Raw genomic sequence first — 16,109 nt, forward strand, 5'->3', positions numbered from 1 at the left:
AGGGGAGATTGTCGCCAGTGATCCTGTCTGCTGATTGGATGATGAGCTGCACATTCATCTTCTCCTGTATTGTGCTTGAGCCAAACTACAGTTACTAGAGATGTGAGGACAATTATTTATTACAGTCCATGTTATGCCATTACTATTTTGCATAATATGCATTGGGAACTAAAGTACCAGCAAGAAATGTCCTCCCATTGGTTGCACTGCTAAAATATGATAAGGGAGGTGTAATAATTCATATTACTAAGTGTTCCTCTTCTGGGGAGAATGGCCAGACTGGTTGGAGCTGGAAAGAAAGGCTGTGGTGTAGAACAAGGCACATATAGTACTTCCATTACTGTGAACCCATGCTATGCATTTGATTAAACCTAACTTGCCTAATCTCCATGCTCCCATCCAGTGACTGACTAAGCATTACCTTGTACTCATACTGTGCTGCATGAGCTGGTTTTTCTTGTATTCCTGTATTGTCATATTTCTGTATGTCACCTCTAAATATTGTCTGTAACCTAAACTAATGTCCATTGCTGCGTAATATGGTGGAGCTTTATAAATACAATAAATAAATAAATATAGGGACATGCTATCTATGCTAACCTTTACTCTCTAAAAATAGACAGAGAGTTGTTCCCATAAAAAAGTATCTTTATTACATTCACGTACATGTAAAGTGGTCACAGCTCATTCAAGGAATCATTTATGAGATAATTATGTGAAAACATAAGACAGATCAGAGTGATCAGATGATGACAGTAGTGCATACAGACTGGAACAGCAGGAGAGCATAATAATAGGCAAGGCCTGGCAGCCATGATGGAACAGAGGGGGCGGGGTGTTACATAGAACAGGGTTATAATCAGCTATCAAAGAAAACATATCAGGAAGCATAACACAGGTAGTCCTCGGTTAACGAACGAGATAGGGACTGTAGGCTTGTTATTAACCTGAATCTGTCCTTAACTCGAGACAGTGTCACAGCGAGCGCAGCATTGCGGTGATTTAAATGTTTTTAAGTACATTTACATTGATCTAAAGATGCCGAGTGTGTGGGGAGGTGAGCAGATACATACCGCACACCTCCTGTGCCCTGGTGTCTGAAAAACACCTCTGTATCATTAAACAGATCCGCGCCCTCTGACCTGGATACTGTACGGGGCATGCGCAGTATGCCAGGTCGCCTCCTGGCCCGGGTCAGAGGTCGCAGATCTTTTTAATGATACAGAGCTGTTTTTCAGAGGCAGAGGGTGACGCCAGGGCATGGGAGGTGTGCGGTACGTATCTGCTCACCTCCCCACACACACATGGCGTCTTTAAATCAATGTAAAGGTACTTAAAAACATTTAAATCACCGCAATCCGGCGCTCGCAGTGATGTCATCGACGGGGCGGAGCTATCGGTGGGCCATTCGCATCGGCGGGGCATTCATAAAGCGGGCGTACGTAACCCGAGGACTACCTGTAAAGTATTGGTCATCAGAATGACATAAGCAAAGTATAATTTCTGTACATTACCATCCTCTCCCTCTCTTCCCAGCCACATGATATGATATCTGGGATGCAGCAAGCCATCTGTGGAGCTACTGGTCTTATTTATATACTAAATCCTAGCTGGCATATTTCCAGTTACCCATAATCCACCATAATCCTACATCCGCTACCAGAATCCACATGGCTTCTGGCTGCAAATGAACGCATTTACCCTTCTCTGTAAAAGTGACAGATCAGACGAGGTCACCAGCTGTGGAAAGCTATTCTCACATTGCTATGGTAACGCACATTACTAACGAGCGCTACTGTTAATAGCGTGTGATACTTTAGCAACAGTCACAGTATTTGAGTACCGCAGATTGCGCTTATAGCATAATTGGCAGTACACAGTTAAGGTAATATCACCGTGAGATGGCTAAGCACAGCAATATTACCATGGTTTCCTGCATCAGACATAATGTTGCACAGAAAGATTTCCCACACTCAGAAAATGTAAATAGATGCTCAGCTGTGTGACTTTTTTCTTGTGAAAGTAGGTGTCCTCTGTGAGAAAAGCATTTCCCACATTCTATGCATGAAAATGATGTTCTCTGGTGTATCTGTGGCTCTACTTTACTACTAATACTTTACCCACACTCTGAACATGAAAATGGATGGTCACCTGTGACTTTTCTGGTGCGTAACTAGGTTTGCTTTTTGAGAAAAACATTTCCCACACTCTGAACATGAAAAGGGCCGCTCGCCTGTGTGAGTTTTCTGATGTCTTAAAAGGTAACATTTATCACTAAAACCTTTCCCACACTCTGAACAAGATAAAGGAAAGATGCCTGTGTGACTTCTCTGATGTATAAGAAGACTTCTTTTATATTTAAAACTTTTCCCACAGTCTGAACATGAAAACAGCAGCTCATCTGTGTGACTTCTCTCATGAAAAACCAGGCTTGCTTTCCGAGCAAAACATTTCCCACAATCTGAACATGAAAAGGGCCTCTCCCCTGTGTGAGTTTTCTGGTGTCTAAGAAGGTCACATTTCCCATTAAAACATTTCCCACACTCTGAACAAGAAAAGGACCGTTCCTCTGTGTGAGATTTCTGGTGTCTCAAAAATTCACATTTCTCATTAAAACCTTTCCCACACACAGAACAAGAGAAAGGATGGACGCCAGTGTGACTACTGTGGTGTCTAAGCAAGTTTTTTTTCTGATGAAAATTTTTTCCACACTCTGAACAAGAGAATGGATGCACCCCTGTGTGAATTCTCTGGTGTCTAAGAAGATTTCCTTTCTTACCGAAACCTTTCCCACACTCTGAACATGAGAAAGGGCGCTCACCAGTGTGACTTCTCTGATGTATAAGAAGGGGTCCTTTCCCAAAAAAACCTTTCCCACACTCAGAACAAAAGAATGGGTGCTCACCTGTGTGACTTCTCTGGTGATTAACCAAGCTTGTTTTCTGAGCAAAACATTTCCCACACACTTTACATAGAAATGGCCGCTCGCCTGTGTGGCTTGTCTGGTGTCTAAGAAGGTCTCTCTTATCATTAAAACCTTTCCCACACTCTGAACATGATAAAGGATGGATGCCTGTGTGACATCTCTGGTGTCCAAGGAGGCTTCTTTTACGATTAAAACTTTTCCCACACTCTGAACATGAGAAAGCATGGACGCTTGTGTGACACGTCTGATGTGACATTGGTGCTGCATTACTCGGTTGAAGATATCCCTCTGAAGAGTTCCCGACATCATGTCCATCTGGAGGGAAATTACATTTTCTTTATAAACTGTGTATGATATATGTAAGATAAAAAAAGGCCAGTATGGATAAATAATACTGTTTTAGACATGATGAAGTGTAAAAGGAATACCTTTAGTCCCCTAAAGAATGAGGGGACTACATATGCCCTAAAGAATTATAGGCAATGTAACAAAAACTGCAAAAAAAAGTAACGAGACTTGAAAAACTGTAAGCGGAAAAAAAAATGTGGCTAGTGATATAAACTCAAATCCCAAAATGTTTTACAAATATATAAACTCTAAAAGAAAGCAGGTAGAGAATGTAGGACTTTTACAAGATCAGGCGGGAAACTTGATTGTGGAGGACCAGCTGATGTTTTCCCCTTATTCAAGAAGGGAAAACAAAATCAAAGCCAGGAAACTATAGACCTGTGAGCTTAACATCAGTTGTGGGTAAATTGTTTGAAGGTATCCTATGGGATGCTATATAAAATTATGTAGCACAGAATAACAGCATGGTTTTACTAAGGACAGGTCCTGTCTCACCACCATGCTCAAGTTTTATGAAGTGGTGAATTAAAATTTAGATCTAGATCTTGATACACTAGATGTAGTGTACTTGGACTTTGCAAAGGATTTTGATACTGTTCCCCACAATAGGCTGGTGCAGAAGCTGAGGAGGATACAGGGACGAGAAGAAAATGTGTGTATGTGGACAGAGAACTGGTTAAGAAATAGAAGGCAAAGAGTGGTGGTAAACTGAATATACTCAGAATGGGAAACTGTTAGCAGTGGGGTGCCGCAGGGGTCAGTACTTGGTCCAATTATTTTCAATGTATTTATTAATGATATAGTAGACGGAATACAGAGTAATGTAGCCATCTTTGCAGATGATACAAAATTATGCAGAATTACCAACACTTAGACGGATAGTGACATAGTTGACAACATGGCCATATGGGTAGGCACGTAGCAGATGAAATTTAAAGTTGATAAATGTAAAGTCATGCACCTTGGACATACCAATGGTAGATTATCATATAAAATAAATGGCATACAGCTGGGAACATCAGACTTGGAGAAGGACTTGGGAATACTGGTTGATAACAAGTTAGGTAATCGTATACAATGCCAAGCAGCTCTAGCTAAAACAAATACAATTCTGGGATGCATAAAAAGGGAACTAATATCTTGAGATGCTAGTATACCACTCCCTCTGTATAAATCACTTGTGAGACCACATCTTGAATATGAAATACAGCTTTGGGAACCACACTATAGAAAGGACATTGACCTTCTGTAACGGGTACAAACATGGGCGACTAAATTAATCAGAGGGATGGAAGATCTCACTTACCAAGACATTTGTCTTCTTCAATAGTTTGAATTTTGTTCTCATCTTCAGTAGGTTGATGATCACTTCTTACATACGTTCCTTCATTAGTTATCCTCAGCATTTCACCTTCCTCTGTAGAGAGACAATCATCTCTTACATATGTATCTTCTTCTTCTTCTTCCTCTTTAATTGTCACCATCATGTCGCCCTCCTCCATACACTGCTGATCACTCCTCACATAGGTCTCTTCTTCTTCCTCTTTCATTGTCCTCATCATGTCACCCTCCTCCATAGTCTGCTGATCATCACTCCTCACATACGTCTCTTCTTCTTCTTTACTTGACCTCATAATGTCACCCTCCTCCATAGTCTGCTGATCATCACTCCTCACATACATCTCTTTTTTTTCCTCTTTAATTGTCCTCATCACGTCACCTTCCTCCAAAGACTGCTGATCACTCCTCACACAGGTTTCTTCTTCTTCCTTTTTCATTAACTTTATTAATTTACCTTCCACTTCAGGTTGCTGTTGAAACTTCACATGACTCTCATCAATATCAGTTTTCAGATCAGTAAATTCTACACTCTATATTAAAAAAAAAAAAATTCAAGAAAAAGAAGCATTTTAGAATTGTAAGATTTCATAAACTGAAACCACAGAATATAATTTCATCGAGTGTGGAGTCACTTTTAGCTTTAACGGAAACTAGAGCTCTGTTAAATAAAACGATTTATACATACCTGGGGCTTCCTCCAGCCCCATCCGCTCGGATCGCTCCCACGCTGCCGTCCTCAGTCTTCCCGCAGATCCGGTATCGGGTCCCGCACTTCTGTCAGTCAGAGTTAGGCTGGCATGAGAGAAGTACGCCCTCTACGTATCTCTCTAGCAGCTGCTGAAGAGATACGCAAAGAGCGCACTTCTCCTGCATAGACTGGCTCTGACTGACAGCAGTGACAGGACCCGGTATCAGAGCTGAGAGGACGGCGGCGTGGGAGTGATAAGAGCGGATGGAGCTGGAGGAAGACCCAGGTATATATAAATCTTTTTAACAGAGCTCTGTTACACTTTAAATCTTCAGTTCCACCTACCTGATAATGGCGTGGAATGGTGTGATCTTCCTGTGGACAATCCTGGGAGTAAAGAGCACCTGTACATCTCTCTGGTGGGTTTATGTTACTGGATCCATCTGTAGGAAACACACACACTCGCTGCATACTTTGTCTCTATGTGTTTATCAGATGATGGGGGATCTGGGGGGGTCCCTCCATATTGCTCTCTCATCTCTAAGAAGCATAAGTCTCCTCATACCTGGTGATGTGGGGGGCGGCTGGTTCTGCATCATGATGTCCTTGGAATGGTCTTTGTGTCCTTCTACACTCTGCCAGCCCACCTTGGAGGAGAAGGTTGGGACATCTTGACAACCTATAAGAACCTGACACATACAATGACACAGTCACCATCCAGACATCTCCCTTGCCATTATTGGGCAATGTCCAATAATTCCCAGCACTGCTCACCTCTCCCATCAGCAACTCAGTGATCTTGTTGATGACTTGTAGAATCTTCTTCATGTTTTTTTCAGGCACCAGGAAGTGAGGTGGAGGAACTGTGATTGCCACCTGGTCACCAGACTTCACAGGAGGGAAACCCTGAAGGGAAAAACCACCACTAGCAATGTTATGCGACCTCCCAGAATCCTTCTCACCTCTCTGGTCAGGTCTGTGTTTTATTAAAGTGGTATGACAAATTTTATGTTTAGGATAAAACATGAAACACGTCATAAAACTAAGCAAAGAAAGTATATTTATAAATGGATTCTAAGCTGTTGGAAAGGTTTAAAATTAAAATGATTAGAGTGTATTCAGCTGTTTGTGCAGAGTAAATACATATGAAATGCTTCCCATATGCTAAGGGGTGAACAAGAAAACCTTATTTATAATTTTTCGCTCAGGAATTACATAATTACAAGACAATCTGATAATCTGTCCAGCAAACAAGGCAATGTTGTTAATACAATTTAGTGAAGTGGAACAATGTCTTCCAATGAATTAAAACTAGTCTTTCCCAGTCTTTTGGTAGTTTTATTCTGTGCCTAATGATTTAAATCATAAATGCAATTTTGAGTTTTAGACCTCTTTACAAACCTTGTATAAGAGATTCGCACAGCCGTGCTCCCATCTGTGTACAAGCGTGGCCAGACTGTGCTGATGCTTGAAGCATCTTGTACACAAGTGCCAACATGCTACTGCACTGACGCAGTCCATGAAGTGCGTCTGCACAGTGTGGCCACACTCATTTAGATGGTGGTGTGGAGGAGGATATGGGAAGTCTCTAGAGGATCAAGAGGTTTCCCTCTACCGAGATAAGTATCTTTTCCCCACCTAAAGTTACAGGTTTGCTTCATTAGACATAAGAGTGCTGTCATGTGACCCTCCCACAATATTGCTCACCACCAGGAATGAGCCGGCGGGAACAAAACTGCACCTGTGTATTGGTAGGCACAGGCTGCGCCATAAAGTGTTAGCTCACCTATGTTGCTATCTCTCACAGCTGTACTACACACTGCTCTCCATCTTCCTGACACTTCCACCTTCACAGACAGAAGGCAGACATGTCATGGTCCCATCTTTATCAAACGAATCAAAAATCTATATTTAAACCAAACAGCCAGAGTAACAATCAACGGTACCTTGACACACTCCTTCCCTTTGGGGAACGGCGTGAGGCAGGGCTGTCCAATCTCCCCCCTAATATTTAATTTAGGCATAGAAGTGTTAATACGCATGATCCATTCTGACATGGAGATACCTGGGTGGCATATACGTAACTATGAAAGCAAACTATTAGCATACGCGGACGACCTTCTTTTGACATTAACCAATCCCCTGACCTCTTTCGAAGCAGCAAATAAAATAATAACTGAATTTTCCAAATACTCGAACTATAAAGTAAATAATTCCAAAACTACGGTATTAAACATAAAAAGTCCCGCCGAAATATTGAGTACCCTACAACTAAGGTATGGCATTCATTATACCAATTCTCATATTAAATATCTCAGTATCAATTTATGTAGTGATTTCAATGATCTATTCAAACATAATTATACACCAGTGCAAAAAGATTGTGAGAAGATACTGAGTAAAATGAAAAATGCCCAATTTAATACAATTGGGAAAATCAACTTTATAAAAATGAAAATTCTTCCTAAAATAATATTTATAGTACAAAATTTGCCAATAAACATCCAGAGGAATTGGTATAATGTCTGGAACAATATATTTCAAAATTTCATATGGAGAACACCAAACCGCAGAATTTCATATAAGATAATAAGCAGGCACAAGAAATTGGGAGGAATGGGGGCACCAAATAATAAACGATATGCCCAATGTTTCCAATTGCAAAGAATCTTAGATCTCAGGATATGCGACCCGAAGAGATTCTGGACAACATATGAAAGAAGTCTGTTTAATTACGATATGTTGGATTCATGGCACCCCCACACAGTAGTAAAACTCCTCCCTTCTATCAGCCATCCATTATTAGCACCTGCAATTAAAACCCACATGGAAGTTATAAGATCTATGTCAAAGAGCAATAAAATATCATTACTAACCACTCTACGCAATAATCCAGATTTTCAACCTGGCTTAACCTCAGGGTGGTTCAAGGAGAGTGGGCTCCCTCGAGATGTTAGAATCCTAGACTTGGTTGGCCACAGAGATTCCACATTGAGGGAGATCTATAACATAGTCAGAATGGATAATGGGCTGTGGAGCTTCCAGGTCAGGAGCTACCTTTCCAAACATAAGGATAATATAAGTAAAACCATAAATATTTATGAAAAGTGTTTTCTTCATTCGAGGGTGGGGAAGGGAATGACAGCAAATTTATATTTTCTTCTTGACAGTTGTCAAACTGATCCTCTAAGTTCTGTAAAGGCTGGGAACAAGACCTAAATCATATCAAAAACTTGGATTGGGGAGCAGTATTCCAGGAAATTTGGACCCCCAGCTATACCTCATTTCAACTTGTTAATTATAAACTCATGACGAGATGGTACTTCACACCCTCTAAGATGGCTAAATTTAAAGGCGGGAATGGGAACTGTTGGAGATGTCTTACCGCATTTGGTTCATACATGCATATGTGGTGGTCGTGCCCGGTTATACAGAACTTTTGGAGAGAGATAGGAAATTTCATTAAACTTCCTTCCCCTTTTCATCCCAGTACCGCTCTGTTGAGTTGCATGGAACCTGACAGCTTAAGACATGCAAATAAACTAGTAACCCCTGCAGCAATTGTGGCCAGGAAACTTATAGCAAAATCCTGGAACCCCGAAGCTCCCAGTATGGAAGAGTGGATATGGATGATGTCAGATTTTTTGCAAGGTGGCGAGGGCAGTGTGGAAGATGCTGGCACCAACAAACAAATGGAGGAATGGAAAATTGCATGGGAAAAAATAAGTAACATATAATATGTAGTTAAGTATTTGAAGTGGGAGAGATGAGGAGAAAAGAACCAAATAACCACTATATTACCAACTGAAATTGTAAGGATAAATGGATGGATGAATGTGCAGTTGCATGGCTATATGTTGAAGTATAGAAGGCACTTATATGAATGTGTATGAAAGGTGAAATAAGAGTAATTGCTTTGCTTCTCAGCTTAGATATGTGACCTGTTTGCACATGAGGCCTGTCCCCCCCCCCCCCCCTTCCCCATTGGGCTCGGTCCGGCCTTAATGGCTCATGCATGGAGGGCATGCCCATAAAATAAGTGGGTGGTCGGAAAGGGATATTAACCACTTAATGTTAAGATGGGTAGGTGGAGTTTTTTTTGTCGGTGTTTGTGTTTTTGTTTTTTCTCTTCCTTTCTTTTTCTCTTTCTTACTATAATTAGTTTGATCTGAGCCACTGGTGGAATATTGATATACTGTAGTGATGATGGAGTGAGGAAAGGGGGGAGGAGAGGAAAGAAAATCAAACTATGATGCAGACCTGAGACCCACGTATGATGGCTTCACAGCTGTCACATGGTCATATCTGCGTCACATACCGGCTGAGTTTGAAAAGAAAAAGAAAGAAAAAAAAAAAAAAAAGGAAGATGGAGATAAGTGTGCAGCACAGGGATAAGTTAACACTTTCTGCCACGACCTGTGTCCACCAATTTGCAGGATCACATTTGTACTGGTTAAAGGATAACTATACCAAGAGGTATATGGAGGCTGCCATATGCCATATTTATTTCCTTTTAAACAGTACCAGTTGCCTGACTACCCTGCTGATCATCTGCCTCTAATACTTTTAGCCATAGACCCTGAGCAAGCATGCAGCAGAACAGATGTTTCTGACATTATTGTCAGATCTGACAAGTTTAGCTGCATGCTTGTTTATGGTGTTATTCAGACACTGCAGCAGCCAAATAGACAGGCAACTGGTATTGTTTAAAAGGAAGTAAATATGGCAGCCTCCATATTCCTCTCATAACCGTTGTCCTTTAAGTGTGTGGGTGTTTTTTTTTAATAAGATTTAGGTCATGTGACCTCCCAAAATCCTCCTCACCTCTCTGGTCAGTAGGCAGATGATTTCCAGGGTGAGGTTGAATATCCTCTCAGTCATGTGACTCCAGTCCTCGTCCATCCTCATTATTGTGGTCATGTGATCCACACAAGAAGTCCTTATCTGTAGGCAGAAAACAACATGAGAATTATCTAGACTGCAGCAATCTGGACTGTATTAGGACAGGGAAGTCACATGCACTAAGCAGCAGATCCATAGAAGTGGAGATCACCCACATCAGAGCTAAGGTGCAGGCTGTACAGAGAAGCCTCAGGGACAGTAGAGCACAGAGGCGGGGTGTAAGACACAGGCAGGGGACAGCATACACTGAATGGCACAACCACATGCTGCAGCTTGCATTGTGTACAGGAACATCTGCACAGCATGTGGGATAAACCCTCCCCAATGATAGTAGTTTCCACAGAAGGTTACAGAGGAGACCAAGGCTAAGATCCTGTAGGACAACAGTGGTGACTGATGTGGCACCTCCAAGTGACAGCAACATCAGGAGGAGAATGAGGAACTGGAGAAGTACTAGAGCCTGAGAGAGGAACTAGAGAGACCCTGGAGGGTGAAGACCAAAGAGGTCCCAGTGGTGGCAGGAGTAGTCATTGCTTTCACTCCTAAGCTAGGAGATTGGCTCCAACAGATGTCAGGAACATCAGAGCTCTCTGTACTGAGAAGTGCAGTGATAGGAACAGATAAGATTCTGTGCAGGACTATCCAGCTCACAGGCCTCTGGTAGAGGAGCTGAGGATAAAGAAGACATTATCTATACACTGCTCCATATACTGTATGTGTGTAACAGCAGCTGCTAGTGATGGGGGAGGGATATGAGGGTTACTGGGTGTAAATATAAAATACTCCCTTCTTACTTCTTCTGCTGCCAGTCCCGGTAATGTCTGCTCTGTACTTCCTCCCTCTTCATCTATGGCTTCCTGTGTCTTCCATGCCGCATAAAAAGTGACATCACCATCTTGTGGCACATAGTGGAACTGCAGCGCTTATGTATGTGTTCTATAGTTTGTATTCGTATTGTGTAATTTGTGTTCAGTATAGTGAGTAGATGTCATGTGGGCTGCATGGACTGTGCATAATCATTAAATCGCAACTTCAGAAAAGTAAATTGTTTTAGTTTCATACTGTGCAGAAAAGCATTAGTTACTCTTTTGGGGGTTTTCTTGTTGTTCGGGGTCTTGACTTGGAAAAGATTCTTTCACATCCATCCTGTCAGGAAGTAAGTTAATCTTTCCAGTAGGGATAGAGACTCCGGTGTCCATGCAAGGAGATGCATGTCACACTACTAGCCGGCGAGTGGCGAAGTTAAACAGGTACCTGTATACTGCGGGATGCAGCAGTAGGAATCAACATTTACAATCAGTCTGGCAGAGAGAAGGTCAAACTTTTATGCTAGACGGAGAGGTGATGGAAGCCATCAAGCTGAGCGGATAGCCAGCGTATATATCTATGGCATGCTGCTTGGACTTTGTTTATAATATCACACTAAGGAGTATTACTAATTATGCACACGCAGAATACATGTGCCCAAAGGCCATTATAGTTATTGAAGACTGGGCCCTGGACTTTATAGAGATGCTGCAGGTTGATAGATGCAAGGCTGCATATACTCCGGAGTGAACTGAATCACTATTGTAGCTGCTTTGAATTGAAACCAATGCATTAGCCTCACTTCATCTAGTCAATACGGATTGGTCAAATCCATTGTTGATGAGTGTGGTATGAATGTGTATGGCAGTGCTTGGGAGCGCTCCTTTGATTGTTCCAGTGTGGGTTTGGGGATTTTAATAGATTGGGGGGGGGGGGGTATTGGGGGAATCTGTTGTTTAAACCTTTTGATACAATAAAGAGAAGTTTATAGTAAGTGAGTGGCGGTCCATTGAAATTTGTGGAGACTACATATACCCCAGCTGTCCCTTTATGGAAGGATATTCCCTGTTTTGTAATCAAGTTCCTCTGTCACTCCTTACTCCTCTGTTGTCCCAATTTTAGGTCTTATAGGTCTGCATATGCACTGGCATAGGGCCCAGGGTCACAGGCTCATGGTCTTCAGTGCCCAATCCTCTTCCAAAATTTCCCCCTCCCCAAGTTCTGGCATTTTTGGGGCTAAATCTGATTGTGCTGCAGCACCAGCATGACACGGCACACACAGAGGCCCTCTGGTGCAGTGGAGAGGCTGTATACTACCCTCCCGACAGTGCTTTCTCTCTCTTCCCTGAATCACCCTCATCTGCTCTCCTCTCTTCAGTGTCATGTTTGAGGGGAAGGCGGAGTGCTGAGTACTCCCTGCCCTTCACCTACACAGCAAGGTTGAGGGGAGGGGTGGACTGCCCCTCCCCTCAGCAGGATAGTTGCAGGGAAGAGCAGAGTACTGAGTACTCTCTGCCCCTCTCCTCAGCGGCATGGTTGAGAGGAACAAATGCTGAGTGCTCTCCGCCCCTCCCCTCAGTGGCATGGTTGAGGGGAATGGCGGAGTGCTGAGTACTTTGCTCCTCCTCTCAGCAGCATAGTTGAGGGGGAATACGGACTGCTAAGCACACTCTGCCCCTCCCCTCAGCAGCAGGATAGTTGCAAGGAAGGATAGAGTATTGAGTACTCTCTGCCCCTCCCCTTAGTGGCATGGTTGAGAGAAATTAATGCTGAGTATTCTCTCTCCCTCCAGTCAGTGGCATGGTTGAGGGGAAAGGCGGACTGCTCAGTACTCTCTGCCCCTCAGTTCAGCAGCATAGTTAAGGGGAAGGGCTGAGTACTGAGTACTCTCAACCCCTCCCCTAAGCGGTATGGTTGAGGGGAAGGGCTGAATGCTGAGTATTGTCTGCTCCTCCCCTCAGTGGCATGGTTAAGGGGAAGGAGTATTCTCTGCCACTCTCCTCAGTGGCATGGTTGAGGTGAAAGGCAGAGTGCTGAGTACTCTCTGCCCCTCCCTTTAGGGGCATGGTAAAGGGCAAGGGCTGAATGCTGAGTATGCTCTGCTTTTACCCTCAGCTGCATAGTTGAGGGGAAAGGCAGAGTACTGAGTACTTTCTCCCCCTCCCCTAGCAGCATGGTTGTGGGGAAAGTGGAGTGAGTGGAGTGCTAAATAGATGGAGGTGATTTGAGGAGGAAGAAAGCACAAGGCAGGAGCTAGTATACAGACACTTTACTGCTAGAGGGGACACAGACGCTCCACTGCCCAGTGGTTGGGTAAGAGTTTCTCTGCCCAGGTGAGAGAATCCTACCTACCTACATTTATTTACATACCTGGGTCTTCTTCCAACCCTTATAGTCTTCCTGCTGCTGTTGCCTCGCTTATAAAGCTGTGACCGGGTTCAGTCCCCACTACAGTGCCTGCTCTGTCACATCTCTCCATTGTCATCCCAAGCAGCTGTGTATGGCTGGGAATATTGTGTGCATATGTGGTTCAAAAAGAACTGTAACCGTGAATGCGCATAATGTTCCAGGCCATGGCTGCCATACACAGCTGCTCAGAAGCACAATCAAGGAGGGACATAAATGGAAAAGAGCATGTGCTGTAGCTTCGATTGGGCCTAGTCAGTCCTAGGAGGGGAGGGGCCATGAATAATATGTGCATCTGGAAGAACCACCAGGTATGTATAAATGCTGCTTTTCTTTAGCTCAAGTTTTCTTGCCCTGGTGCTCCATCCTCTGATCTGTCCTAATTCACAGCAGTCAAGTGCTGGATGGTTGCTATGGCCAGAGAAGGTTTGCAATTTTGCTTTGTGATTGCTCATCCCTGATAGAGAGCTCTGATGGGGATTTCTGCCCAATAACTTGAGTGTTAAGAGGGCTGGAGTCTCATCCTTCTCTCCCTGTTGCAGAGCAGACAGTGGAGTGGCTTTATTATAGTAGTCATTCCTGCCGGTGCTGTCTTAATCCTTGAGTCCCTTGCATCTGCTCTGCTCCCCACCCCTCACCTTGGTGTCATGGTCACAGGTCGAGGTGGAGTGCAGAGCAGTTATGGGGGACTTGAGGTGTAGTTGGAAAAAATGCCAGCAGGGACATGTTATTAGAATAATGCAACTCAGCTGGCAGCTATCCAAGGAGTAAATATTGTTTTATATTTATTTTGTACTGATGTTTGCTGCTGTGCTTTTCAGAGTACATAGTCATGTATCGGACTGTCCTCAGAGGAGCTCGTAATCTAGTCTTGCCATGGTCATAGTCTAATATACTACCATATTATTATTATGGATTTATATAGCACAGACCTCTTCTGCAGCAATTTATAGACTACATAGTCATGTCACGGACTGTCCCTCAGAAGGGCTCATAATCTAATCCCGCCTTAATCATACACCCAACACAGTCTCAGGACAATTTTACTAGAACCAATTACCTTTTCAGTATGTCCCCAGAGAAAACCCAAACAAACATAGGGAGAGCATATAAACTCCATGCAGATAGTGTCCCGATCCAGACTGGAACTCAAGACCTGGCGCTTCAAGGCAAAAAAAGCAGTCTGCTACACCACAGGAATTCAACATGCATTCAGCTCTGAGGTGTACAGCTCAGAATTCCAGTAGTTGTAGCATTACTGATAGTACTGGAGGGATTTGTGCTGTTCATCATTACGTAGAGTAAGCAAGATCGGATTTATACTTGTTTTGCCTCTAGGGAAGATTTCTTGTATTTCCCTTTCCATGGGTAGCCACATTCCATATGCAGCGAACCATCTTCCATATCCATCCACCCAAGGCACCGGCCTCTGTGGCCTTACCAGAAAACAGATGCTATTTGGGGTAAAACCTCTGTCTGAGTCTGTCTGTTTCTGGTATGAATGCTCTGTGTGTCACTACTAAAGGGAGAACTATTACAAACAAGGCTAGCACTTGCTTATTCAATGTTCAGTCTTGTGTTTCAGGTGTTGCAGCTGACAGACTCAACACATGTGCCTGGATACCATTGGTGTCTCCCAAATGCAGCTTTAGACAAGAAACAACAAGGTTTGAAAATGTTGGTTCATATAAAGAATGTGCAAAAAAAAAAAAAGTTGTTTTAGGCCGTTTGCCATCTTGTTGGCTCTTTTTGCTTCAGCTGTTGTGGAGCTCCTGTAGGGAGGGGAGGTTGTTGCTAGTTATCCTGTCTGCTGATTGCATAATAAGTAGCAGTCTCACATCCTCCTGTATTGTGCCTGATCCAAACTAGAACACAGAGCAGGGACACCAAGAGCCAAATATAGTGTAGTATGTGCTGGTAGTTGAAATGAAGTATGATAGAGTAGTAAGCTATACTCACAAAGCAGGGTTACCTCCAAGGCAACCACTGTATAGGTGTAACAATCTTACCTTCCAGAGGCAGGTCCCGCGGCGGCTCCGGCATGGTCCGGGCGAGCAGAGGGACTTGCGGCGGGACTTCGCAGTAGACATCCTCTGGTGGCATCCCCGGCATTCCTCCAGCGGTGACCAACAAAGGATACATTGCGCACGTGTGAGTTCAAGTGAGCCTTATAGGCTCAGGAGAAGGATCTGAGTGACATCACTAATTGGGGGTGGGTTCTGGGGATGCAGGTTTTGTACTTGAGGCCAGTGCATTCAGTTGCTCACTGGCCTTGATACTAATCAGTTCGCTGGTTCTTGGCCTGGCTAGCTTTTGAGATACATCATATATGGTGGTACTCACCATATATATGTACTCTAGTTAGTCAGTCATTGTTGCTTTGATTATTGATAGCTGTAATTGTAATTTTCGTAATATCCTCCTGATATTATTGATTAACATCTATTGTATGATTTATCTGTGTACCGACTTCTAGCCTGTTTTCTGACTTCGCCTCTGTATTACCCTTCTGTACCGCAGCCATCTGATTTACGCTACCGACTCGGCCTGACCCCTGACCTTGCTACTGTCTGATCCTTGAAACTGACATCTGATACCCGTTATTGACCCTGCTGATTTTGACTACGATTAAGCCTGACGACTCTGTACCTCGATAGATTACTTGTGCACAAGTACTGACCAATCTAGATC

General features: G+C 43.3%; 1 protein-coding gene across 1 annotated transcript; it reads right to left on the reverse strand.

The window, feature by feature from the left end:
• Nucleotides 1–1,265: 1,265 nt before the first annotated feature.
• Nucleotides 1,266–15,530, reverse strand: LOC137536992 (zinc finger and SCAN domain-containing protein 2-like). The gene is made up of 8 exons (XM_068259154.1): nt 15,428–15,530; nt 11,000–11,100; nt 10,128–10,247; nt 6,078–6,209; nt 5,869–5,992; nt 5,649–5,746; nt 4,581–5,145; nt 1,266–3,241 (listed from the first exon to the last, which is right to left on the reverse strand). Exons 1-8 carry the CDS (start codon nt 15,528–15,530, stop codon nt 2,148–2,150), a joined length of 2,337 nt encoding a protein of 778 aa, XP_068115255.1. The 3' UTR covers nt 1,266–2,147.
• Between the last annotated feature and the right edge of the window lie 579 nt (nt 15,531–16,109).

This window comes from Hyperolius riggenbachi, chromosome 10, assembly GCF_040937935.1.
Source record: "Hyperolius riggenbachi isolate aHypRig1 chromosome 10, aHypRig1.pri, whole genome shotgun sequence".
Taxonomy (NCBI): domain Eukaryota; kingdom Metazoa; phylum Chordata; class Amphibia; order Anura; family Hyperoliidae; genus Hyperolius; species Hyperolius riggenbachi.